Source organism: Lingula anatina, chromosome 1 (genome assembly GCF_051362555.1).
Source record: "Lingula anatina isolate TDL-2025a chromosome 1, LinAna3.0, whole genome shotgun sequence".
Classification (NCBI taxonomy): domain Eukaryota; kingdom Metazoa; phylum Brachiopoda; class Lingulata; order Lingulida; family Lingulidae; genus Lingula; species Lingula anatina.
In genome coordinates, this window is record NC_141767.1 from 44,941,552 (window position 1) to 44,968,140 (window position 26,589).

At 35.5% G+C, this 26,589-nt stretch overlaps 1 protein-coding gene across 7 annotated transcripts in view; it reads right to left on the minus strand.

Annotated features, from left to right (window-relative positions):
• Positions 1–26,589, minus strand: part of LOC106176230 (RIMS-binding protein 2-like) — a 53,007-nt gene that overhangs the window by 5,313 nt on the left and 21,105 nt on the right. For 5 of the 7 annotated variants that reach the window (XM_013558523.2, XM_087000559.1, XM_087000558.1 and 2 more), the window contains 23 exons: positions 24,627–24,710; positions 23,282–23,374; positions 22,303–22,575; positions 18,791–18,874; positions 18,370–18,459; positions 14,305–14,427; positions 11,447–11,551; positions 11,264–11,314; positions 10,855–11,086; positions 9,950–10,147; positions 9,552–9,631; positions 8,793–9,057; positions 8,382–8,525; positions 7,423–7,566; positions 5,977–6,170; positions 5,417–5,495; positions 5,086–5,166; positions 4,229–4,522; positions 3,687–3,863; positions 3,087–3,292; positions 2,400–2,567; positions 1,580–1,780; positions 204–1,191 (listed from right to left, as the gene is read on the minus strand). In XM_013558523.2, the coding sequence (XP_013413977.2) occupies positions 204–1,191; positions 1,580–1,780; positions 2,400–2,567; positions 3,087–3,292; positions 3,687–3,863; positions 4,229–4,522; positions 5,086–5,166; positions 5,417–5,495; positions 5,977–6,170; positions 7,423–7,566; positions 8,382–8,525; positions 8,793–9,057; positions 9,552–9,631; positions 9,950–10,147; positions 10,855–11,086; positions 11,264–11,314; positions 11,447–11,551; positions 14,305–14,427; positions 18,370–18,459; positions 18,791–18,874; positions 22,303–22,575; positions 23,282–23,374; positions 24,627–24,710 (4,354 nt within the window). The remainder of the gene's footprint in view (positions 1–203; positions 1,192–1,579; positions 1,781–2,399; positions 2,568–3,086; positions 3,293–3,686; positions 3,864–4,228; positions 4,523–5,085; positions 5,167–5,416; positions 5,496–5,976; positions 6,171–7,422; positions 7,567–8,381; positions 8,526–8,792; positions 9,058–9,551; positions 9,632–9,949; positions 10,148–10,854; positions 11,087–11,263; positions 11,315–11,446; positions 11,552–14,304; positions 14,428–18,369; positions 18,460–18,790; positions 18,875–22,302; positions 22,576–23,281; positions 23,375–24,626; positions 24,711–26,589) is intronic. The other 2 variants (XM_087000561.1, XM_087000560.1) reach the window with 2 other exon arrangements.

Genomic DNA, 26,589 nt, shown 5'->3' on the forward strand with positions numbered 1-26,589 from the left:
TGAAGAGACATCAACCTGTGAACATTTTCATTTTCTTCTAAATCGGTAAATATTTCAGACAGGACAGACAAACTATGAGGATGCTTTTCATCCAATTAATGCCCGCAAGAACAGATTAACAGGTCTTTCTACTACTAAATCAAGTGGCAACAAATCTATCAAGGAGCAATCGATCTGGAACTATTCCAATTTGACATTCTTACCAATAGATGGCACTGAGAACTGATGTGGAGTCCTGCTGAAGGAACCATCTGTAGACCTAGAACTCCCCCTCACCTCCCCGGGACTAATACTAACACCAATATCACCCACGCCTAGACTGTCTTCCTTAGCTGGTTGGGCGTCGGCACTGGTAGATCTCTTTTCTTGCAATGTACGTCCAGTTACATCCCGATGTGTATGATCAGACCTATGATGTTTGTCTTTTCCTGTAGATGTATCATGATCCTTTTTGTCCACATGTTTATGTTCACCACCCTCACTAGGGACATGGTGTTCTTTTTTCTCTTTAAGGCCCTCCTTTTTCCTGGGTGAATGGCCTTCTTTGTGTTTGTGTATAGGACTTTCATTGTCTTTGGCAAATGGCTTTGTGTCCTTTACACTTTCTCCTTTCTCTCTAGGCGTGTGTTCCTCCTTTTCTTTAGTTTTATGCCCCTCCTTCTTTTTAGGTGACTGATCACTCTTATCTTTAGACACTCCCTTTTCTCTTAAATGTTTATCTTTATGTTCCCCCTTATGTTCCCTCTGCTCGCCATGTCTGCTACCCCTTGGGGTAACTTTTGTCTGATCTCTCTCTTTATCTTTAGTAGTCCTTGGAGTAATCTCACCATCAGATTTATCTTTCTTTGACTTAGATCCAGATCTCTCTCTTCCTTTTGTTTCCTCCTGATCAATTGAAGATTCTCTGGACAGTGAACCGTGTCTGTGTTTCTGTCCGGATTTATGTTCTTTGTCAAGAGCTTGAGCAAGTGGAGAAGTTGAAAACTCACTGTGGACTTCTTTGTCTTTTCTGCCAGTAGTTTCTGCTGGAGTTTTAGTGTGCCTATCTCTATCTCTGCTGTGTTTTGGGGTACTGGTGTGGAAGGGTGGCTGGTCATCTGTCAGGTGAATGACCCCAAATGTGGGCTTAGGACCTGGGGAAATGACCATTTGACCATGATGCTTCTTTCTGTCCTCTTTGTCTGATGTAGCCTGGATAAAAATATAACTGATCAGGTATATTATAACTCAGAGTATTATTATATTTAAAAAAACTATTACTTTAAGAAATCAATATGTCACAACTTACTACAGGGGTGTATGTGTCTGTAACCCAGTTCACATTTCAGGTTTTCAGACTATGCTTGGATCATACTAATTTTTTTTCAAAATCAGTTACTCTTGAATATGTACAAATGATGAAAGATAAAAAAAGTTCCCAAACAACTGAACACTATATACACTTTAGCAATTAATACTTGCTGTTTCTTTATTTTCATAACCAAGCTAAATTATTTTTATCTGTGTTTTAATCTGTGGTCATTGTAACTACCAAAACAAAATCAGTTTGCCAATAAGCAAAAAAAAAAAAAAGTCTTACCCCTTTTAACAATAATGGAGCAGGCAGAGGAGCTTTCTGAGAGTCACCCAGTCCTGGAAATTCTATGTCTAAGAAACTATCAGAAGCCTCCTCCTCTTCATCAGCCTCTTCAAAAGCTCCCTCTTCCTCCTCTGTGATATCTGACAGCTCAGACTGACTGCTGTCTTCTATGGCTCTAAACAGCACCGTTGGAATGGGTTTCTAGTGAAAATGAGGACATTTATCACTTTCATTATAAAACATATAATACCAATTACTGCAGACACCTTATTTGAAAAAACTAATTCATATAAGTATTAGGCAAAATTGTCTTTAACTATTAGCACAACCAATCTAAAACCAATTGGAAAAAAACAACAGAAACCCCATCTTAATAAAAAAAAATAACGTAAAAAAAAAAAAAAAATAGAAAAAATATCAAACCAAGACTACATACAATCTTAATTTCATTATAAACTGCTCCAAATCTATGCTACCAGTCTTGTACATGTCATCCCCATTAACAAGCCATATGTTCAAAACATATATTCACTTTAGCATTCAACATACAGGCACAAGGGTTTAATAATGTATTGATCCTTTTAAACTTAAACATGTAAATCAAAGACCTCAGCATATCATTCAATAGTAATTATTTTAGGTTGAAACATGCTTGCAGCTAGTTTTCATTGTGTTCATAGTGACATACTTAATGGGTGATACATCTCTTTCCCCAGAGGTACAAATCAGTATCAATATGTTGGGTAACATACAACAGAATACAATCCTACCCAAAGATCAGTGAAAACTCTCCATATACTTATAGCATAGAATAAACTACCTTGTTGTCAGTTTTCCCAGCATCCTCATCACTACCCTCGAGCACAGCTGGCTTGTGAGTAGGCTTGATGGCAGTGAGGGTGGTTGGCTTGTACAGCTCTTTGTTGATGTCATCACTGCTGCCTTCATCTGAGTCTGAGGCACCAGCATACATCCCACCCTCTGCCTTCTGGAGAGCATAATTACAATATAAAACTGCTGATAATGCTGTATGGGAGACCTTCCAGTAGCATAAAAATAGGCTTGCAATTTTAAGTGGGAAGTTTAAGAGAATTTTTTGAAGCAAAAATATAATTTGGCAAAATACATTTTCAACTCACATCAAAATTAGCTATATAATTCACAATTCTGCTAAGAGAACATTTAGGCTTCGTTCACATGGAAAGTCTATTTTCTAAAAATCTATTTTCTATTTGCGGTATATCTTGTGATCATGGTCTGTGCCCTGAATATCCTGCGGCGTAATTACTAATTCCACGAGAATTAATTACAGCTTTGTATAAGTAACTGGCTCTCGCTGCCAGTAATTACGCCGCGGGATATTCAGGGCACAGACCGTGATCATAAGATACCGCGAATAGAAAATAGATTTTTAGAAAATAGACATTCCATGTGAACGAAGCCAAAACTTTCAACTCTGAGCAAACATAAAAGAAACAAAACAACATAAAACAAGGAGTCCCCTTACCTTTTTCTCAGCCACCTTCTGAGCAGCCTCTGCTGCAATAGTCTTGGCACTGGCCACTTTGACTTGCTTTTCTAACTGACCAGTGGGCAGGCTAACTGCCACTGAGTCCCCGGACATTTGAGCATGGGACTTGGTTCTCATGGTCAGTAGTTTAGGCTGCTGGCCAGCAGTGGACAGCTCAACAGAACTGATGGTCACTTGGTCAACTGAAATTGTATGGGATTTAAAATAAAAATGGAATTTAACTCGATATTCATTTTTCACTTTTAATTTCTTTTCAGTAAAGTTATAGCTGAAATACTGCACCATATTTGACATAACTTCCAATATCAAATATTTCAAAATCACAAATTTGACAATGTTTTTTACAAGAAAGTTTTTCTAGGGAATGAAGCAAGAGACCCACTTACATCTATAAAAAATTCTAAATATCACAGCTCCCTTTCTACAGGCATGGACATCTTCACTAATATAACTTAGATGCCAAAACAGAATAATACTAGCTCCTCTCCAATTCACTTCAAATCAAAAATACTTCAATCATCAAGCCTCTAGCAAACAGAAGTAATAGTTGGATAATGAAGAGAAAAAAGATCCTACCTGTGGGCCCATCAATATCCTTGATCTTCTTACCATCCACAAAGACTGCATACCCTGTCACCAGAGCTCCATTGGATGTCCCACTGGGGTTGATGGTCACTGGGAGCCAAGTGACCACTAGTGATCCTGACTGGAGCTTACTGTCCACTTGGACATCTAGGGGTGGGTCTGGGATACCTACAGATATCAATATAATTAACTGACCAGATCTGAACTTTGCTGAACCCAGGGCATTAAGTACAATTATTTTCTTTTTTTTTTCATGAAGGAAACAATAAACAATGACAACAATTTAAATGTATTTTAGACTGCAATTACCAAAAACACTAAAGTAGTAAAATAAGAAAAGCTCATGCCACATATGGCAATAACAAAACATTGACTAAATAAAATCCATTACTAAATGCAGGCTACATCAACTTTAATGTCTCATTCTCCGAACATCACTTTAAAATTCCATTACAATATTTCCAATATAGTAATCCAATGCGAAGCCCTACACTTTCAAAGTTTTAAATCAAAACAGCTCCTAGCACACCTACCTCCTGCTTGAGTATGGAAGGTAATACTAGATGACATGGAAGACTGTTTCTTCTTATTTTTTTCATCTTCGTACGTACTCTTTATACTCTTAGCTTGCACCATAGCTGTGTATTGAGTAGAGGGGGTGAGCCCCGTAAGTGTCTGTTTGTAGACTCCAGGTTTTACTGTTCTCACTTCCTTGTCATTGAGATAGATCACATGTTGATAGTTGCTGTTGCCTGGATACCAGGACAAAATGGCAGATGTGGCAGTGGTGGCAGAGACTTTCAATTCTGTTGGAGCAAGGGCTGCATCTACAGAAGACAACAGAAAATCCATCATAGATACCGATGTATGGTTATCTTAAAAATGCAAAACTGGAAAAGATGCTGCATTGAATATAATACTGTTTCTTAATATACACTGTAATTTCACTTCCCAGACCCAAAACACTTACCATTACCATTTTACAAGTAAAAAATTGCATTTCATTTCATACAAGAGACAAACAACCAAGCAAATAAATAAATAATCCACACATAAAACTTCCCCAACTATTTACCAACCTGCCATCAACACCACTACACTATGATGCCCAAGTCAAAATCAATAATAAAAGGAAAAATAATTTTTGAAACTAGCAACAGCACAATCCTAAATCCTAAAGTGGGAAAATGCCATCTCTTGATATATTCCACAACTGCTAAGGATTGACCATAACCAGAGTGCTCCACAACCAGACAAAACCTATCAATCAAGAAACTGGAGTAAAGGCAAACACCTAAGACATGCCAAATCCTGTTTCGTAGTTCAAAGAGCTCAGAAACTAGCAAATAAACCCAGCCATTCCATTTTCACTATGAGATCTATCACTCACTCTCCATAGACCTGGGTACAAATACCACATTTTTTATTAGTTGTAGGATGGTGCTATCTTTCCCTTCGTAATCATACATCTCTGAAAATATCAGAATTTTAAATCTCTATTTTGTCTAAAAAAGGAACCAGAATCATGGAACGAAAATACCTAATATATCTTTAAAATAAAACATGCCTCTTAACAATTAAGTACCATATAGCCTCTTTCTCACTGGTGAGGGGAGAGGTTATTTGATAGCAGTGAAAAAGAAATTAATAACAATACAGAAACATCTGCAACTTTTAGCATGTTACTAAACAATGTACAATATGTAGGAGTTGTTTCTCACCTTTCCCTATCATAATGGTACACTCCTGGTCCTTTGACTGACCTCGGGCCATCACTGTGCGGACACAAATGCGGTGAGGCTGGACAAAAGAAAATATGAAATGTTGCACACTATTATAACAAAATTAAAATGTAAAGAAAAGATTGTATACAGCATTATTTGTCTCCATCCTATCACAGCAGATTGCAGACAAAATAAGGTTAGAAAATCAATGTTTATTCCATCCAAACTTTGGAAGTAGAGAAAATTAACAATGTGTACTGCCTCAACAGAACATCCAAAGCAATTTATTCCAAAGTATACAAAAGATGCAAGTTTTCCATGAATTAGTTATTGTCTTGGATTCTCAGATCTCAGTTTCCATTAAAATGAATCTGAATACATTAATAATCAAATACATTATTCAAGAAGTAAACCAAAACAAGATGCATCAACTAGCAATCTGAAAGGTAGAAGTCAAAAACATTTAGACAGGCGAAAACCAGCAGAGTCTTTTCTTAAAAAATATCATGCGACTGTATAATAAAAACACATTTTTACATGGACAAAACCAGACTTACCTTATTTGCCTGTACTCCTTCTACCAGAGCCTTGGTCTTCTCAGTACCCTTGATAGAGGTTTTAAAATGTCCATCTACATAGACATGGTATGCCTGGATATCTGTGGGCTTGATGTGATCAGGGGGGCTCCAGCCTACCACTATACTGTTACTCAGCTGTCTCTCTAATGTTAACTTTCTAGGAGCAGGAACGCCTGCCATTAAAGAAGACCATTGAACATGTAAAAATCTTTTTCAATTCATTTGTAAAGGCAAATCTACATGAAATCACAAAAACCCTTCAAGATTTTGTGGATCATATGGCTTTGAGATTTCAACAATGCATCTGAATTTGAAAAATAAATAAATATATAAATTGCTCACAATTGCTGTATTGAAATACATTCTAAAACAAATACCATCAATGAATCGGTCTTTGGTGTCATATTAAACATTTGTGATATGAAAAGCATGAATCTTGAAAGGCTGATATATGCCAGGACTCTGGGGTGGGGGTGGGGGTGGGGGTGGGGGGGGTAGTTCACCTTACCCTGCACAGCTACTGTCACATCTAGCACAATCCCATCGCAGTGTGCTATATCAAACGTAATTAAAGGCATGGGAGACAAATTATTGCTGTAAAACTCTATAAAAGCAGATTTTGATCTTATTTGCCTTTGCAACTCCCCATCCCCATTTACAATATAAGCTAATTGTTACCTTATAAAAATGTTAATGCTTTAAACATGGAACATTTAGAGCATTTTAGGGTTATCAATAAGATAACTCCCTGTATTGTGACATGAATGTATTGCCCCTATATGCCTTCACACATTGTGGCCATAAGCACAGCAGCACACAAGAAAAGTGCCACACCAAACACACTAACCACAAATACTTAGCAATCCGTCAGTACAGGGTGTGTTCACATCCTGACGAACTGAGAATGGAAATAAGACTACCTCAAGTAACCAGTCTATCAGAGTCTATTTCCAGTCTAAGTTTATCAGTCCTGCGGGCAGGGGAGTTTCACTGGTTCAAAAGAGCAACCTTTTATGAGCCCTCCCCCTCTCCAAAAAAGTACACAAAATAGGTTCTATGCAATTTCACAGGTTTGGTCAACTAAGAGGGTAAAAGGTCCACTTTTTTCAGAAAAGAACCCCCTATTGCAAACTGTTAGCTGCAGGTCCGTTTATTCATGTGAACATGACCTCTGCAAGAAGTTACACTGAGTCAAAATACTGATTTCACACAACGTACAAAAAGCTACATTTACCACTTAAAAACATGAATGAATAAGCATTAATAAAAAGAAGTCTACTCTAAGGTGATACTACAGGAGGTTTAGTGCAAATTCCAACAGACACAACAAGTTACTAAAGCAAAACTAATACTAGCAGTATTACACAAAACACAAAAGTTGCAAAATAAGACAGAGCTTCAAGTGCCCTTGTCAGGCCCCCTTACCCATGCGTCTCTCACCACTACCACCACTTAAGTTAGTGAGATCAGATTTGTCTGTCTGTGTCAAGTTTTCTTCATCAACTTCCTCGATGTCTTCTAGATCGCTGTCTGGCAGGTCACACACATTTCTCAAGGCATGGATGTCCTCTACAGGCAACAGGATGGATTTCTAGTTATTCTACAGTTTCTAATCTGACAGATTTTTTTCTCTTTTTAATTAGAAAGGAAGGCATATGTGATTTTGAATTTGTGTATCTAGGACTTGATTCCTAGAGAGCCAGCAATTTGACACAAAGAAATAACAGTTAATTTATAATAAATGAAAAATGTGCATAGAATGAAATAGATAGTGCTTTAAAACAACATAAAGAAGACATGCTCCATGAATAAAGTTCAGTGACAAGCAAAGTGAATGTACACTGTCAATCAGTTTATCTCCATATAAAGTTCCATAATGCATATCAGTTACATATGAACAGCTAAGCACAGCTATGCAAACACAATCATACCATTATCAGTGCTACAGTAAAGCAATTAGTATAAGTGCCAGTAACATAGATCTGAGTGACTTTGATGATATCAGGATAAACCTTTCAAGTTGTCCTTTCTAAGATACAAATAACATGCTAACATTACTACTATGTAAACTCTTTCTGGTTATCTCTCGCACACAACTCACCCATACAAGATATCTCGAAAACCACCCACAATGAAGTAATGGATGATATAATATTATGTCATTTAATCACACTGCTGCCAAGGCACTGTATCATATTTGGAAATATTGATTGTTTTCAAAGTCTAACCTCTATAACTTTTGGGGAAATTCAATAAAAAATGTTGCACAAGGATGATACTTGAGACCCATCCAAATCTAGAATTAAAAAAAAAAAAAATCCCAGGCAAGTCTGTCTTAATGAGTATCTTATGTACTACATCAAACCTCCCCCATCCCCACTTACCAGGCAAGTCTGTCTCCATAGATATCTTCTCAGACTCATCACTGCTGTTGAAGTCCAGCTCCTGCTGCAGACTGTTGTCAAAACTACTGTCCTGGTCTGAGGTCCCTGCCATCAGGGCTGTGTGCAAGGCCTCCAGCTCATCATCTGTAAATTAACCCCGACATATCATAAATCAATATGCCTTTTTTTTAATGAGACATGGTAAAAGTTTTTGTTAGCAGCTGAGAGAGTTTTTTTCCCCTTTTTTAAAAGAAGATATATACTAGACTATTTGAATATCATGTAAAAACTTAATACTTAATGTTTCATCATTGAATTTGTAAGCAGATCAGAGAATTTTTCCTTTCTTAAAAGAAGATATATTCCATTTGAATATTATGTTAAAAAGCTATTTTTGATGCCCCTCTGTACCAGTGACTTTCTCCACAAAGTTAGAAGGCACAAGTCCTCTGCGTCCATCCATGAGTTCTCCATCATAGAAACCATCTTCATCCACACCACCACTAACGTATACATAATCTCCAGCATTAAGTGCCAGCTCAGCCTCGGGATTCTCATTAGGGGAATATTTCACTGGGTCATAGCTATACTTTGCCACAAAGACCTGAACTCCCGTCTTCTTTAACAAATTGGGTATCCTCAGTGAAGGGTTGTCTGCCTCACTGGTGGGCTCAGCCTGCAAAGAAAAGTAATGTCCCTTGAGATTCCTTACAACATCTGATATATGTGAATCAGAAGAAATATTGAAAATTGTGGACAATATCCCCTTTTTAAAATATTAAAATAGCTATTATGATACAGGTTATCAAAGTTCTCAGATCCTAGGCAAAAAAAAAAAAAATAATAATAATAAAAAAAAAAAAAATAAATAAATAAATAAATAAATAAATAAATAAATAAAATAATAAAAATAAAGCTATACTGTCTATACTACAATGGGTATTGAATTTTGTGACAAGAATTAAGATATCATCTCATCATTTTTCTTCAGTGTGAATATCTGTCCAATCTATAAATTGTTCCTTTATCCTCTTTGATATCACAGTAAAATACCTTGCATTGATCTTTTTCTTCATCTACATAATTGATCACTCCATGCAAACTAAAGTCCTGATATAGTATACAAGAATAACATCTGGTACATTCATTTTCCATAGCTTCTAAACTTACAGCTTTCAGTATCTTTTCAATTTCTTGCAGTTCTGCCTTTTCTTTGGAATCCTCTGTATGGTCTTTCATTTTGCTGTGCTCTATCATAACAAAAAAGTGTATTGATCTTTAATTAATTTGCAGATTATTCAAACAAACCCTACCTACATGTATTCTCCCCTACCAAATAAATGAGGCTTTCTCTTTTTAATCTATTTAATTGGTTTAAAACAATAGAGGCAAGTATATTTTCTAGCAAACCTTTATCAAATTCCCAGAGTTAAGGTAAAGATATTGATAATTTTAAATGTCATACAATAATTCAATTTGGAATGTATTCCATATATTTCACTCTTTAATACAAATCAATAAATAACACACTATAAATCAGAGAAAAATATTGTGGAGTTAAGTTCTACCTTGAATCTTTGTCTTCTCTTCCTCCTCCTCCTCCTCATGCATTTCCTCTTCAGAGTCTGAGAGTGCCAGCACCTTGATCTTCTCAGCAATGTCTGCCAGTTCATTGTCCTCCAGGTCGTTCACCTCCCTCCTCACTGAAACTGACTTGTCTGTCTCATCTGCTATGAGGATGTGTTCCCAGGAGCTGCCTTCTAGTTCTAGGAGTTAGAGGAAAATGTTGTGAGAGAATGGATTTTTTTCTTCAAACCCATAGAACAATGACCTTTTTGAACATTTTACTTTACTGGCCCTTGTTAGTCAGTCTCAGAGCGCATGTACTCATAAGTGGCAATTTTTTTCTGCAGCAAAAAATGTTGACTTTAAAAAGATATTAAAATTATACCCTTAGAGAAAAAAAACCCACATAAATCAAAATGACTCTTGCCAAATAAATACAGATCTGCTTTTCCCATCTGGGAATTACTTAAATAAGAGGCTTCTAGATCTATCTTCAATTACTTGAATTATGAAAAAAAAATTATAACATACAATGTGTATTGAGGCTCATAAAAAAATCACAGAATTTCAAGGGTACCTCAAATAAGGCAATGCTATATTCATTTTATGTACTTCCAAATATCATTTTCAAGCAATGGAAGACATTAAGTAAATTAAATGTGGTAGCCTGTCAGCTGAATTAAATGCAGAAATGTACAGTCATTAATAACTGCATTATTTTTTCTGCGAGACTGAATTGTTATCTGTTATTCACATGAGTGTCATTTCATATTATCTCGACTCAGTGAAATCTGTCCTGAGGTATCTATCCTCAGAGCAATTTACTTCATTTTTTCAAGTGAATTTTGTGACATGCATACATCATTACATCTCTGTTTTTTTCCCCCGTAGTCACTACACATCTTACCATCTATGAGGTCTCTCTTCATAGCTATCTTTTTCTTTCTTGGTGGTTTCTGGGGAGCAAGTTTGCCGGCTGATGGGGGAGATGTTTCCAAGTCAACCTGTACTTCAGCAGACACCTTTGTTGTTTTAGCAACAGCTTCTGCCTGCAGTTTGAGCATGGACAGCTCCTTGAGGAGATCATTATGCTGTGCAGACTGGAGCTCACATTGCTTCTCCAGAGCTTCAATCTTGCCCTGCAAATACACATAAATAGGTACAGCCAAATCCTTTTTCTTTCTGATGGTTGAATTCATAATGTCTAGAAGCTCTACCTATTCTCGTCTGTATGTCCTTTTTTTTTTATAGAAAAACAAAAAGCAATTTTCTGTTTGAAAACAACTGAAAAGTTAAGTATAGATTATTTTGCTTACCTGGAGACTTTCAATAATATTTTGACTTTCCTTGGAAGCTTCATCTTTTTCCTGAAAATATAAGATATGTCACTGAACATTCTGGATACAATAGCTTCTGGTAAAAGCAATCTGTGGTAAAGGCATAGAAACATGAGATATATCTGATAACACACAACTGCTGGGAAATAAGATCTTTTTTACCTTCTGCAATGAAGTAGCTAGTTGTTCTTTCTCCTGTAGCTTATTCAAGGCCTCCTTGTGGGCAGCATCCAGTTCTTTTTGCTTTTCTTTAGCTGCTTGCATAAGCTATGTAAAACAAAAGAGAAAAATCACACTATTTATGTCAGTTTTATCTTGACTTTTACCTGTCTAGCTGATTTTCAACTGAAACATATGAGACTACAGAAAAACAATTCAATCTAGTTAAAAATTTCATTCAACAACAACAAAAGAACAACCCTTCTTTAAATTACACACTGATTTGAACTTTTCAAATAGCAAATGTTTAAAGAACATCTGCAAAGTCAACCAGGCTTTAATTCACAGAAAATTACAATACAATATCTGAGTCATTTCTTCAAGCCCTAAAACTGTTTTATTGTGATTATTTCTAATGCAGGCAATCCTTTCATCAAATAAAACACCAACTGCAGAATTGCTTGAAGTAAGACATTTTACAACCACCCACACATTTCACAGGGAAAAGTAGCTTCCTCATTAATCATAGAAATACTTGATGCCAATCTTGATAAAAACTTCCATTATACCAATAATATGTGTTGGCCATGTATTCATCAATGGTCTTCTTTGTATAGAGAATAAAACGGTGGATAATGATTATTGAGAATCTTGCATAAGACACAATGGCAAAGATACAATTAGAGCATTGCAGTTTATGTTTCCAAGGCTAAATATGTAGCACTTTAATAATCACTGTGCTGTACTAATGTCATGACTTCATCTCCTGACAAGATCCAAAGCAGGCAGAATAAGGGTAACCAATATTGTGTTGATCAGAGCAATCTCTCTGTGGGAGCTAGCTGTTCAACAGTGCATGAATAATGCTCCTGCTGCAACAGTCTATTTCCAGGTCAAGCAAATCATTTTATTTTTGAAAACAATATTCTAAAAAGGTTCCATCTGAAAACTAGCTTACAAAAGAAGATCTGCAAACCATTATTTTTCATCCTTACCATTCTCTAAGGTCAATAAGGAGAATTCAGATTTCAAAAACCTTTCCCTAACTACCATTTCTAATTAAAATGTCACTGTCTTTCAGACACATTACAGAAAAGAAACTTTATAAACTTTCCTGTCAATTTAAAAGAAAATCTTCTACGAGGTGACAACTTCCTATCCCTGGTTGCTCATATACACTGAGAGAAGAGCGTAAAGTTGAACACCTTTAAATGCATCTCAAGATAATACATAACGCAACATGATACATGATATTCCAATTGTCTAGCTTACATCAATGTGGATGTTTTTGTATATAAAATTTAATGAGGACCTCATCACACAGGTCATGACAAATAAGAGATGATGTATGACAGACAATTTCAAAATAATCACACTTAAGTCCATTCCATTACAATTATATGTCAAGCCTTTTTCATGACATTTCATGACATTTCTTCTTTACTTGCCTTTTACTTGTCAGCAAACTTTATGTAGACTGTCTAGATCAAAATAAATGACACCAGACACAGTGACCTGCCTGACAACCTCATAACAATCACTTTGATTCTCAACACAGCATTTCAAACCACAGCCCTTTGACAAACCTCTTCTCCTTGCCTCTAAACTTTCTACTCTCAGTACTGTTTCATGAATGACCCAACTGGCTATTAGGCATGATTGCTTAAATTCAACATTAATTTTCCTATTGGAGAAAATCAATAAGATTATTTGAAGTAACCCTAGAGAGGTTCTAGCAAGACTGGGGAATTCAGGGGAGAGATATTACTGTGATATCTAAAGCAAACAGTGCTCTCAGGACCTGGAATCAGATGTGAATAAAACTCTTTCTTAGCCCTAGAGATAAGGAAGCAATACAGTAACCATTATATTCAGACTGTTCTAAAAAACCACATGCCATATTTGCTAAGAAACCTGCCTTCAATATCATAAAGGAAGTTGACAGAAAAAAATGGCTATCGTTATCAGATTTAAGTTCAGCCATTTTCGTAAGATTAAGAAAATTGACCAAATTTATATGATGATTTCTGGCAAACTGACCAAATTAAAAAGTAACATTAAAATTACATCAAGGTAATCTGTTTCATAAAATATAAAATGTGCAAATATAAAAAACTGTCTATATAGCTCTTTTCAGCTGCAATAAGAATGCTGTATAAGGTTGAATCCATGCAATTCTACATTTAAATTTAAAGAGACCTCCTCATTATATGCCTTAAGTCTAGGTTTTATGACCAAATGCTGACGACATAAAGGTAATACCAGTTTGTCTTGTAAGCTCAAAACAACCTTAATTATTCCATTAATCATCCTAATTAAGAGATTATTACTCAAGCTGTTAATCTACTCAACACTGCCAGATATTTTCCAGGAAATTGCAACCACATACCATGCTGCTTATATAGATATTTTCATATAATAATAATAATTGCACAGCTGAACTTCATGACATATGGTAAAATGGCTTGATCCTGTATTGAAATTTTTCAGTTGAATGTGTATCCGAGTACATATGGTACACTACTGCCATGTGATAAAGCTGGTTGTTTCCATCTAAACATTTTTAAGTTTAATAAAGATATTTGTATTATTATTCCCCAATTCCAAATACAAGATTTATAAGATTTATGACTTTCAGTTACTTACAAAAATATACTCCCTGACACAAACTCAAGTAACATTCTGTTAACCATTGATTTTTGATATTACAAATGAAAATCAATTAATTGACTTAACTCAAATTTGGGAAATAATAATACCAGACTGAATATGTTAAATATGTTGATGCATAGTTAATAGAAAACAAATAACATGGAATCATAAAATCTGTACATTTTGAAGACAAAAACTTAAATCTATACCTGCTCCAAAGGTTCCAGTTCCGAAATCCTCTTCTGTAAAGTGGAAATTTCTTCCTTAGCTGCCTTGCACTCAGAGTTTTTTACTTCAACACTGGCCCTCAGTGTTTGACATTCTTCTGTTATCTAAAGATATAGAGAGGAAAATAAAAGACTTGAAGATCAGGTTAAAGTTAACGTGTTCCAAAGATAATAAGAAATACCTGTTACACAGTCACTCTCTGTGACCATCATTGTATCTGTAGCCTCTGTATAGTTACTTTGAATGAATTGGAGAATATCTTATTTATCTGAAGAAAGTTTGTATCTCTGAATAATCCGTATGTCATTTAACATCACTACCAGTCATATAATTTAAGTAATTATCATCAAATTCAGCTAAAACTCAGTGTATGCCATCAACAAGAGAAAAAAATCAAACCCTAGCAATGTCTGACAAAAATCTTTTTTATTAAAAAGCAGCAAAGTTTAATTCAAACTTTTCTTCAATATCTCAACCACCTTTAACTTCAGCTATGACCAGAGACCAATCAACACCTATGGTCAAAATAATAAGGCCACATTCAAGTCCACACCCCTATAAGACTAGGTACATCCTTATCACCTTTACAGGAGAAAAACATCTTTAAGCAAATCTTTTAATATTTTACCCTTAAAATCAAAGCACTTCTGTATTTAAGCACATCTTAAGTCATTGAACTATTGATCAGGTATCCATCTATCAGTCATTTTGCCTCAGGTATGCATAGCCTTCTCTCACACCTGGCACTAAGTGGCCATTATGTGCCATTTGATCCTTTTACACTTAAACTGTTCAATCACTGTCTTCAGAAGCTAGGCTCGAACTGGATCATGATTTACTGTCAAGTGTATTTCAAGCAAACAGTTAATGAAAAATGCTTATTGATTGTCTAGTCCAAAAAAAAAAAAAAAAAATCAATGTCTGCAGATGCGGCAAGAGGTGGCTAAAATTGCACTGACTACCAATCAAATTGGCACTGGCTGTAGCATCTTATCCCTAAATATAGACCCCAGTAGAGGATACAGAACTTGATTGAGTTGCTGCAAGTGCAGAGGTCACTGCAGTGGAAGAACAAAGGATTATGCTCAATTTTTGAGCATAATTGTCAAAATGATATCACAAGAGTGCACACAATTCAGGTGATTTCCCAATTGGATGTTCCTGTTGTAGAAGCTCTCTGTCTCCTCTGTATGCGTGCCAGAAATGGTTATATCACTAAATCCCTGTTGGTCACCCTTCATTAAGTATGGACACAGAATCTGTCCATCTTAACAAAAGGGAGCTGGTACCTGATTAATCATCTTGTTCATTCTTACTAATTTGGTTACGTAAGTCTGCAAAGATCCACTGAATACAGTTCAATATGGACAATTTTTTTCCAATAGTTCATCACTGAGATTTTCTTTAGTCAATATACATACATTAATTTAGTATTTTAAATCCATAGGGGTCCAGCTTAGATAAATTAAACCCCTGTAAAGTACACATTTGCCTTCTTCCTTCTTTCCCTTTATTATCAGCTATCCCTACTTCATTAGTTTATCTATTCCAAATGAATTTAAAGTTGCTGTTAATTATGTAATAACTATCTAATCTACACTGCACTACATCTGTATCTAAAAAAAATTCTATGCTGTCCCCAAAAAATTGGAATAAGACAGTTTTGATTGATCGACAGACTGTTTCATTTTCTAGTGCCCTGAGCTTTAATCGAGATCTTGCAGTGTGTCAGCATAAAAAAACATCCAATATCTAAGCAAGGAATCTCTTCTACCAGTAAATCAAGGTTTTGAAACTGGCCACATGTACCAAATAATCAATTATCTTTCTTCTACCTTATGAATATTTAAACGTGAACAGTTAATATACTATCATGCGACTTAGATGACAAAACAAAATCCAATGACTGTGCTACCCCTCTCTCTCCCCTTGCTGGATATCTTAAATATGAAGACTGAAAAAGAAACATTTGCAAAATAAACAGCCTTCTATAAGTAACATTACATTCTAAATCTGGAGATGCCCATAAATATGAATCAATGTGAAGTAGTTGTGGTTTAAATATCATATTTCAGTTCTGTACTGTACATTCTTAAATGTCTTTGCAAATAAATAAATAAATAAATAAATAAATAATAAAAAAAAAGAAAAAAAAAAACAGTTCAAAAACAACTACCAGAGACGGGAAAATTTTGTGTTGAGGTTCTTTGCAGTCTAATGAATACATTTTGTGTTTTCGAACAGATTCTGAGTGATCAAGTCATGAAACAGGTTCACATCAATTTGCACTGTGGTGACTGTAATAATACCCCAAGTCAAGGTTTTGAGCAAACAAATACCTTTAAAAATTGCCTGTATTCCTTGAGGAGACAGGAGACACGCATGCAATCACCCGAAGGTTCTAATGGCTATTGAAGAAACCGAACAAATCAATGGAGTCCATTTGCAAAAGTTAAGCGAGTCAATTTTCTCAGCTATTTTCTCAAGTTGTATACATGCTACTTTTCAATCCTCTACACAGGTTTTTTTTTACTGTAAACACAATCTGTATGTCAAATGTACAAATCTATTTGTATACAGATAGAACCTTACTCTGCCCAAGTGAGAAGGCATGAGCACATTTTTCTTTGATAAATTCTGTAAAAACCATTTGAGTTACAAAGAATTCTATGTAAGGTCTAGAGGGCTTCATTATTGAGACATTCAAAATCAATATAACATTGTAGCCAATGTTCCCGTATCAATTGCCTGTAAAACTAATGAACATATTACAACTATCTTCAAAATTCACTGGACAGTTGTCTCCAAATATATCTTCCAATTGTCTCAAACCATTTTTAAAGATAAAAAGTAGCAATAATCTCCAAAATTAACAGGCTGCAAAAGAGATTATTTGTGTTCTTTCTGCTTGAGCATCATAGTAACTCTCTCTCTTGACATCACGATAGTAGCATGATCAAACTGGGCAAATAATTTCTTCAAAGCATTATTATATATTGGTCATGATATATATGCTTTATGTTCTACATGAACCCAATTAACTGCTCCCTTAAAATGGCTGCAATGCAATAGGACAATTAGATCTTCCACAAAGCTATGCATGGTTTAATGCAATCAATTCAATCTAGACCATGCAAGTAATTACAATGAACTACTGGTAAAAAAAAACAAACAAACACAGTGAATTACTGGTACTTCTTTGTACAGCATACTAAAGAAGAAAAACACAATTCTTTTTTTAAAATAAACTACATTACAAGGCAACATTTGCCTAAAGCATGTTAGCAACCAATGGAAATTTCCTACCACCTACTTCCTTCATTACCTAACTTTCCCTGGAAAACATTATCTTTTGATAAAGGCTATTTACTGGTCCTTAAGCATTTAGTAAATAGAGGCATTTTAGAGAACATCTAAGCAAATTGAGCACCTAGACATGTTCCCTTACAGTCATTAGTGGTTTTATAGCCAAAGCTAGACAAACTTCACAACTTCATTCTCAAATATTTGATATTCAGAAACATTTTCTTCCATTTTATACAGAAAAAAAAACAAGAAAATTCAAGAATACAAAGCCTGCTTATGGAAAGCATTCTGAATCAAAAATCCAAATCCAGAATTTGAATTCAGTTCCCTTGGGTACTATTGAACTTTTCTCATTTTTTCAATAAAAAAAAACCATAAATAATTGCAAATTTGTTAATAAATAAAAATAAATAAACCAATTAAAGGAAAACCCCATTTATTGTGATATATTCTTGAACCCCCCCTCCAGCCATCTCCAATATTCATCCTCCAGAAAAGAGCCAATAACTCAAAATACACAAGAGATCCCCGCATGGTCAATAACCTTAAGTTTTCTTTGCATTTAGGTAATGAAATGCTTGATTAAAAAATCAGTCCCAGAAACTCACAGCAAAACAGTACTTAATGCAGACTGTTTGCCTAAAACAATAATTTAAGGGCTAGGTCAGAGAATCTATTGAGGGGAGGGTGCTATTACATTTTGTACCTTTGGAGATTCTCTGTTATGGGAGTTACATTACCTTTTCAAAATCCTGCAGTTTCTGATATAGCTCAGTGGTCTGTTTGGTCAGCTCTGTATTCTTCAGTATCTGAGTTTCTAGCTCTCCTTGCTAAAACAGCCAAGTATTAATACATACAAGCTACCAAGATATAAGTCATCCATCATAGTTTTACCAATCAAATAAAACTAAACTCTCACTGCATATTTTTAATCTCAATATTCTTATATTTTAATAAGAAAAAAATCAATTCACAGTGTATGATGTGCATGAATCTACATGTACACAAATATCTATTGACACATGGAGCATGTACATTTACAAGTGCTTATATATACCATGCAACGTGTTGGTCAAGTGTATATGTGCATGATTATGCATGTGCATGAACGCAAACATAAAATGTACTCCAAGTATGTGCTCACACAAACTGTACACTTACCAGTTCCAAACTTTTGCCTTGTTGCTCCTTTAAAAGGCTCTTCACATCCTCAAATTCAGAAATCTTGATATTCAGTTCACTCCTCTGCAAAATACAAGAAATCAATGTGGCAGTGCAGTGGGCGAAATATGGTAATAAACCAGAGCATAGTAACTTGACTGCTCCACACTTTGGTGCCAAATTAGACAAAAGATGAGACAATTTAAACAGTCCGTGGCTTAATGAAGACTAAAGGAAAACCACTAATTACACATCTAACTTAATTTGAAGCCAATAGAATAGATGAGTGGTGAAAATGCAGTGAGCGTCTCAACTTGACTTCATTAGATCACAAATGGAGAAGATAATCAAGTATAACTTGCTTATAATCACGTAATGAAAACTCAACAGTATTAACCACAAGTGTTGTTGAATAATCCCACTTGAAGTTTCTCAACAACAATCCCAGACACCAGTTGATGATCCTATTACAAGCACAAAAAATACCTCTTATGAAAACAGATAGTACAGCTGTCATACAATAGCTGCCAACTGAAAGAGCATCACTTTGAGAAGCAACTTTGGTCACGTAATAGGCTGTGCAGTTTCGAGGTGTTGCACAGAGTTAATCTTCTTGTGTGCAAAGATACAAGTGGCTCTGCTTAATGAATTCCAAGAATAATCTTTGGAATTATGAAGCATTTCTAAGTTGCTGGTCCAACATCAATAAAACAGGCCATCCAGTCACTTATTTATGGAAATTTAATGACCAAGATCAATGGAATATATTTTTTTAATTCCCTCTCGCAAACAGACTTTAATAAAATGGCATTTTATATAAATCTTTGATGTGTAAATTGATATAAATCAAAAATAAATATGTAATTATATAAGAAATACATAAATAAACACAAATACAGATACATGCCTAATAGGCTTTTGTTTATCTAGCTTTAAATGTATCACCCCATTCTCATAGATTAGATCGACCTACATTGGATCGACCTAACTCCCTGGGGGTTCACGCTAAATAGCTGTCAGCCGGGCGGACACGAAAGTTAATTACCCCTTAAAGCTTGTAGTAGGCGGGGACGGACACTTAAGGGGGATTATCTGACAGTAATCTAGTGAGACTCCCCGCGGTGATAGATCGATCTAAAAGTTGTGAGAACAGAGCCTATACCTCTAAATTCTGCCTCACAGGCAATAATATTGTATCAAAGGGAGCATTCCCATAAACCCAAAGTACTAGCTGGATCGATCCATCCCTGTGGGGATTCTCGCTGAATTGCATTTAGTGTAAGTGGCTTAAATGTCTGGCACACCTAATCAAGCTGCTAGGAGGTAATTAACAACAGTTAATTACCCCCTAGTTACTCAAGAAGACGTGCCAGACAATTAAGCTGATTACACTAAAAGCGCTTTAGCAAGAAGCCCCGCAGAATTACATCTATCCAGCTAGTACAATGGGTTTATGGGAACGCAATAAAAAATTTGAATGCCTGCTGTACAAAACAGAGCACTGCATGAGAAAAAGAACTCGCTTTAATGAATTCTGCACAGAGACATGCATTCTTTTAATAATAACGAATGATTGTGTGAACATTTGATTAAATAGTGAAATAATGATGCAAATTTATGTAGTATGAGACACACCATATCAGAACTAACCTATACCGGTAGTGCATATTTGAGTGCATGTATGTGCTTGTGTTTAACATTACATACATTAACCCACACCTTATATAAAGATGTATGTGTATACCAGTCCACAACATTAAGTACTGCCAGAATGTGTGGGAAGTATATTCTTTTAAGTCATGCAATGCTCTGGATCAAGTGGGACAGTATGATAAGAACTGATGATGGTGTGTGGGCATGACTTTCACATGCAATCCCACTGCATTATATATACAATGTGTGATGGAAAGCTGATCTGCAGATCACACGGCATCACCTACACAAAACCTTGTTTTTAATTTTCTCTCTTATTCTGATCAAGTCACAAAAATTAACCAGCCATGATATATCTCAGTAGGATACAGAAAACACACAATGAGATATAATTTACAGACCCATCACTCTAGAAAGCTAATATCCTTTTCTTTTAGGTGATCACATTGATCTATTAATTTGATCGATGGACAATATGAATATTCAAATCCACATATCCCCAAACAGAAAGATGTCTCAGGGGATCTAGGCTCAACAAATCAATGACCTTCGGCTCCCTACCTCCCAAGCCAATACAACTATTTTTTCACACTGTAGTCTACTTCTGCATGTACAATTAATTGGTAACTTTACTGTGTCTTCAGGGACTCCAAAGCAACAACTAATGTTGGCAATTCTTTTGGTAAGTCTTTCGGTGAATTTTAAAATCTAAACTACTTTTTTGACCCAAATCACAACAGATTGGGATAAAATTGCGATTTCTTTTTCTTTTTTTCTCCATATCTTATCAATTCCGTATGCCAAACTTGTCCCAAGAAAATAGACTGATCAATCCTACAATGCAAAAAGCAATTGTGAGTCCCTTTATCAAAATAAACTAACCATAACTCTGCTGTAGCACATCACCAGTTTACATTCTTAGGTGAAAAGATGCCTTGGGGAATGTTGTAAGATCACGATTCTTCAGTTTAGACCAATTATAAATTGCACTACAGAAACCATCCAGATTCTAGCTAGACTAATCAATCACATTCAATTGTGCTGCCTGAGAGATGGGAAGACTTTATCACAGCACTTGTGAAATTATCAGAATCACCCTCAATTTCTTATGAATTGTGATGTGCGATCAGTATTATAATTGTGCCATGTTAGGTCGATTTGTAGCTAACAGCAGAATGGTCTTGTATCCCTTTTTACTGTTAAGAAAAACAAGAATTCAAGATGCAGGTATTGATCGATAGAGGTGCTTCTGAACTTGATGCCACAAAACTAACACATGGTTGTCTTTTTAAGCTGCAGTAGTATCCAACACAATCTGTAAGTCACATCTAACACAATGTCATCTCACATACAATGTTTTAAAACACATCAAACATAATGGTATAAGTTGCACCTTAAACGATGCTACATCATTCACAAGATAAAATAAGTCACATCTAATACATTGTTATCAGTCACATCTTGTACACAACACTGTAAGCTAATCTATATCAGCAGATTTCTCACACCCTAAAACCATACATTTACGTTAAACCCAATAAGGTTCTTTATATCCTATGACGCAATGGCAGCTGACCTGCTATGATGTACAAAAATAACACAAATGTTCTATTAAAAAAATAGCATATCTCTTATGTTCAACCATACAGAAAAACCATGAGCCCTTCTTAACAGGTTCTAAGCTTAGAGGCAGGGCCATGTTCCGGCAGCCTGTGGATACAAGGGATTGTGCTCCACCTACAGTATGGCCACAAGAGCACTTGAATCCAGGGTCATCGTGGTCATAACGATGAATGTGAGGCTTCCATTCAAAGAATCTGTACAAAGCAGACAAGCACAAGCAGGAATGAAGTACTTACCAATCGATCCCTCTCTCGCTCTGCTCTGTGTGTGGCTTCAACCTCTTCCTGCGCCCTTTTAACACTTTCTTCACTCTCCTTACACTTGTGATGGTAGTCTTTCTCCAATTTTTCTAATCTTTCATGTAAAGCATGGGTGTTTTCCTCAAAGCTTTCCTGAAGTTTAGATTGTTCTAGTTCGCTCTTTTCTAGTTCTCTTCTCAAAGCTTTATTGGTTTCTTCCAATGCCAATAGATGACTGTTGTCTGCCTCGGCATTCTGTGCTTCGGTAAGCTGAAAAGCATGTCATATGTATCAGGAATCAGGAATTGAATGATTTATGGCATGACAGTGTATGAATGTACTTCGTTAGGGAGAATTCAGTTCACATAATATTAGGATAGTTTTAAGTGAACACACATAAAAGAATTGCTCATGGTATGAAAAAAAGGCTGTCAGCTTTCCCTTTTATCTTGTTAGAAAGTTCTAGCAACTGCAGTCTTGTTATCAATCAATGTACACGTGTCTTGCATTTACCTGTCACTGGGGGGCACTCTTGCATGTCTTTTGTCATAAATATCATTATAGTTACAGAGATAGTACATGCAATTTTGACATTTAAAAAATTGAGTTTATAAAATTCCCTGGAATTCTCAGCAATTTTCCCATGCTTATCATTTTCAAGTTTTAATCTCAATAATTCTCTATAAAATTCATTTAGAAGACATTGCTTCTCTTGACTTAAGCTGGATGAATGACCACATGCATTCAGTACATTTTTGTTTGGTACAAAAATTCAATTGCTTTATCTCAAAAGGATGTTCTGTGCTGTTTTTGTGATATAAAAGAAGTTCATTTTAAGTCTTATAAAAGGAATGGCTAGTGCAACAGAGAGGTAAGATTTATTTCCCAAGGTCACTGATCAAATCCTTGGCCCAGATAGAACATTCTGGACTGAACCATCACAATGGGACTAGAAATGCACTTTTAACCAAGTTACCTTCTCCTCAAGCTGCTGCAACTTGGTCTCAAGATCAAGAACCTCCTGACTGAGTTGATTATTCTTCTGGATGGTTACCCGTAATTCATCTTCCTATAAACAGATAATACCACGTCATTCAATAAAGGCCTACCTGATACAGAGCTGGATATTGCAGGATACTGCACAAATTGAAAAGAAACTTTTTACAGGGTTAATTCAGTAAGAGATAGTTTGGTTTGACATAAACAAGTTGATTTCATTTTCTTTTCTTTTTTCTTGACTTATCTCTAGCATTTAGCTTAACCATTAGAGGTCTGAACTCAATATTAAATTTAATCTATACAGTAAAATATACACATGCAAACACGCCTGTATGGTGAATTAAGTCAAGTATAAACACACTACCAATTATTTCTTCAACAATACGCTACCATGCACTGGTTAACATGTTCATGATATCTTAATGTTTAAATGTACCCAAAAATATGTGTGTGTGTGTGTATGTGTGTGTGTGTGTGCATGACATACATGCCTGCACGTGTATGTGTGTGTGTGTGTGTGTGTGTGTGTGTGTGTGTGTGTGTGTGTGTGTGTGTGTGTGTGTGTGTGTGTGCTGTTTGCTGATGCATAAACAAATTTCAATACCCATGTATTCAAACATGACAAAAACTATACTCACAATTACCCATGCTTATGTATTTCAATACATCTTCAATAAAGTCATGGATAACAACATGTATATATATATATCCACTTAAAATGTGTGGCACTTGACTGCCCTTCGTGATATTTCAAAGAGTGCTATTTTCTCAAAGCAAGTTAAACTGACAAGGGTCAACCGATCTGCAACCCGAACAAGACTCTAATGTCGATAAGAGTAAACTAACTGAATAACCTCAACATTAACATCAATATATGCAATCACTGTAAAATTCTCAAAACATTCACCCAAATATTGCACAGCTGACAATAGGCCATGTTGCTCTCACAGACCCCTGGAAATCCCAGTGCTTCCTACAATTCCAAGGACGAAAAATCCATGCCATGTCATTTTCACACCCTCCAGGTGACAGAGCAATTTCTCAGAATGCTCCTTGAGATTCTCTGAGCATCCTACTGACTACTGAGAGCTTTAATCAATTGCTCTGCTCATGATCAGCCCACAAGAATAACATTATGCAACTAACAAATTGAAAGAATCATTCCAGTTGAACGAGAAAGCAGAGAAAACACTCTGTGCAGATCTTTCGTGAGCCCCATTGGTTTGACATCAGAGCCTGGCAAAGTATTGACAACACGTGGCACGTATTTGTTGCTTCCATACGGCGTATAAAAGAAAGTCAATCAAGTAATGTTTGCTTACCAACTTAGAAACATTCCCATTTTTCTCCTCAAGCTTTTTGTACAGACTCTCACTTTCTATTCTTCTTTGGGTCACTTCAATTTCCTGAAAGCCAAGGGAAAAATAAACATCACAACCATTTTATCTGTCAATGAATTAAATGGTGGAAAGTATTACAATGAATGGTTCATAACCTGCCCAGAATCAAATCTGTCTGCATTAATTTATATCTCTACCATTGTAAGGTTTTCAATTTCCTGCAAGCTGGAAAATAACAGAGTCCTGTCAGGTTGGTTGAAAGGGAAAGAATAGGATGATTACTTCTAAGAACAAATAAGTCTTAGAACTTGAAAAGATTTTCTTGAATTGAATATTTACACTTTGCTGAGTCATGGACAGTACTAATTTGACATGGTCAAGATGAGAACGTGAATTGATCCAATATGCATATCATTAACCCATTGTTTTCAGAGACAATCCATGCTCTTTCAGTTGTTTAATTTTTCCTGCTTTGTTTGACATATGGGCTACAGCAGAGTCCTTAAGATCAAAACAATAATTTCTATAGAAAATTAACTACATGAATATAGTGAAATGGGCTGAATTTTCAGTGAAAATGAAGTTATGCCAGGAGATTTAAAACATAATCAGTAAACACTGATTTTATAAAAACATTACGTGGTTATTATAGGTTTGCAGACAAAAAATTTTTTTAAAGGCCAATAAGAATGAAAATATGTTCTCACTATATGTCTGTCTGTCTGACTATCAGTTTGCCTGTCTGTCTATTCTTTTTCCTCAAAACACGCTTAAAATGTTCCCTTAAATAAATCAAACACAATCATACAGTGACCAAGCAATTCCCAATGTATCTAACTGCATGATGTAAAGCATTCAACTATATGCTCAACAGTACTTTCTGTCTGTGCCAAAAAAGGGACTAGGTATACTGACTAGACCAATTTGAAAAGTCCCATGTAGCACACTAATCACCAGAAGTCATATGGACACAAAAACATTTCAATCAAAAGTACTTCAGGCTGTATCCCAGTGTTTCAACTCCTTTATGTGAAGTATGAAACTCAGGAAGTATCATTCCAGGACACATGATATCTGCTTTTCAGACATAATGCCACATCAACAAATTTAATTTCAAACTGAGAGTTGCAGAATTACCGTGCTTAATGGCTATAACAGCGATAATGGTTGTTTTACCAAGTTGCCATAAAAAAGGGACATTGGTGACTTCATGCTGTGATGGCAAGTAACACAAATACTGTATGACATGGTTTAGATTTGGTAGGAACTGTGATTTATGCAAGTAAATCTTTTCTCATCTCACAATTTATTAATATTCTTATCAGACGAGATGTCATCAAAACATGAAAGTTCTATAAAGGATATTTGGCCCAACTACAGACTATTGAACCTGTCATTTCATTAAATGCAATATGAAATAAAATGCTGCAATCAGTGACAGACATCTTTCAAGGACACAGAAGAAGAGATCTGAGAACTAAGCAAAAGAAATATAACCATCATTAGTTTTAAGTAGGATGCAATGAATGCTGCTTTCATGACAAAAACCAATGTTTGCTGACCAGACATTTATTCCAATGAGTACCCTTTCATAATCTGAACTAATGGATATTTGCTGTCTAGACTTAATTTGAGCAAGCTGATATTTTCAAAAATTAAAGAGCAATACACAGTGGATAACCAATTTTCTAGGGTAAATCATAAGGCAGGATAGGATCTGCATTTCTGATAGCATCTGGTATTGGGTGAAAGCAAGAAGCAATAATCAATGGCTTACATCACATTTGCTGAAGGCTCCTTTCCCTATCGTATAGTAGAAATCAATCAAATTCTTTTAAAAAAAGTCCACAGACTCCACTTTTTTTTAATATCATGAATTTGCCAACTGATGTATCTAACAGCACAATGCTTTTACATTTTCAAATTTTTTAGCTAGAATCATCAG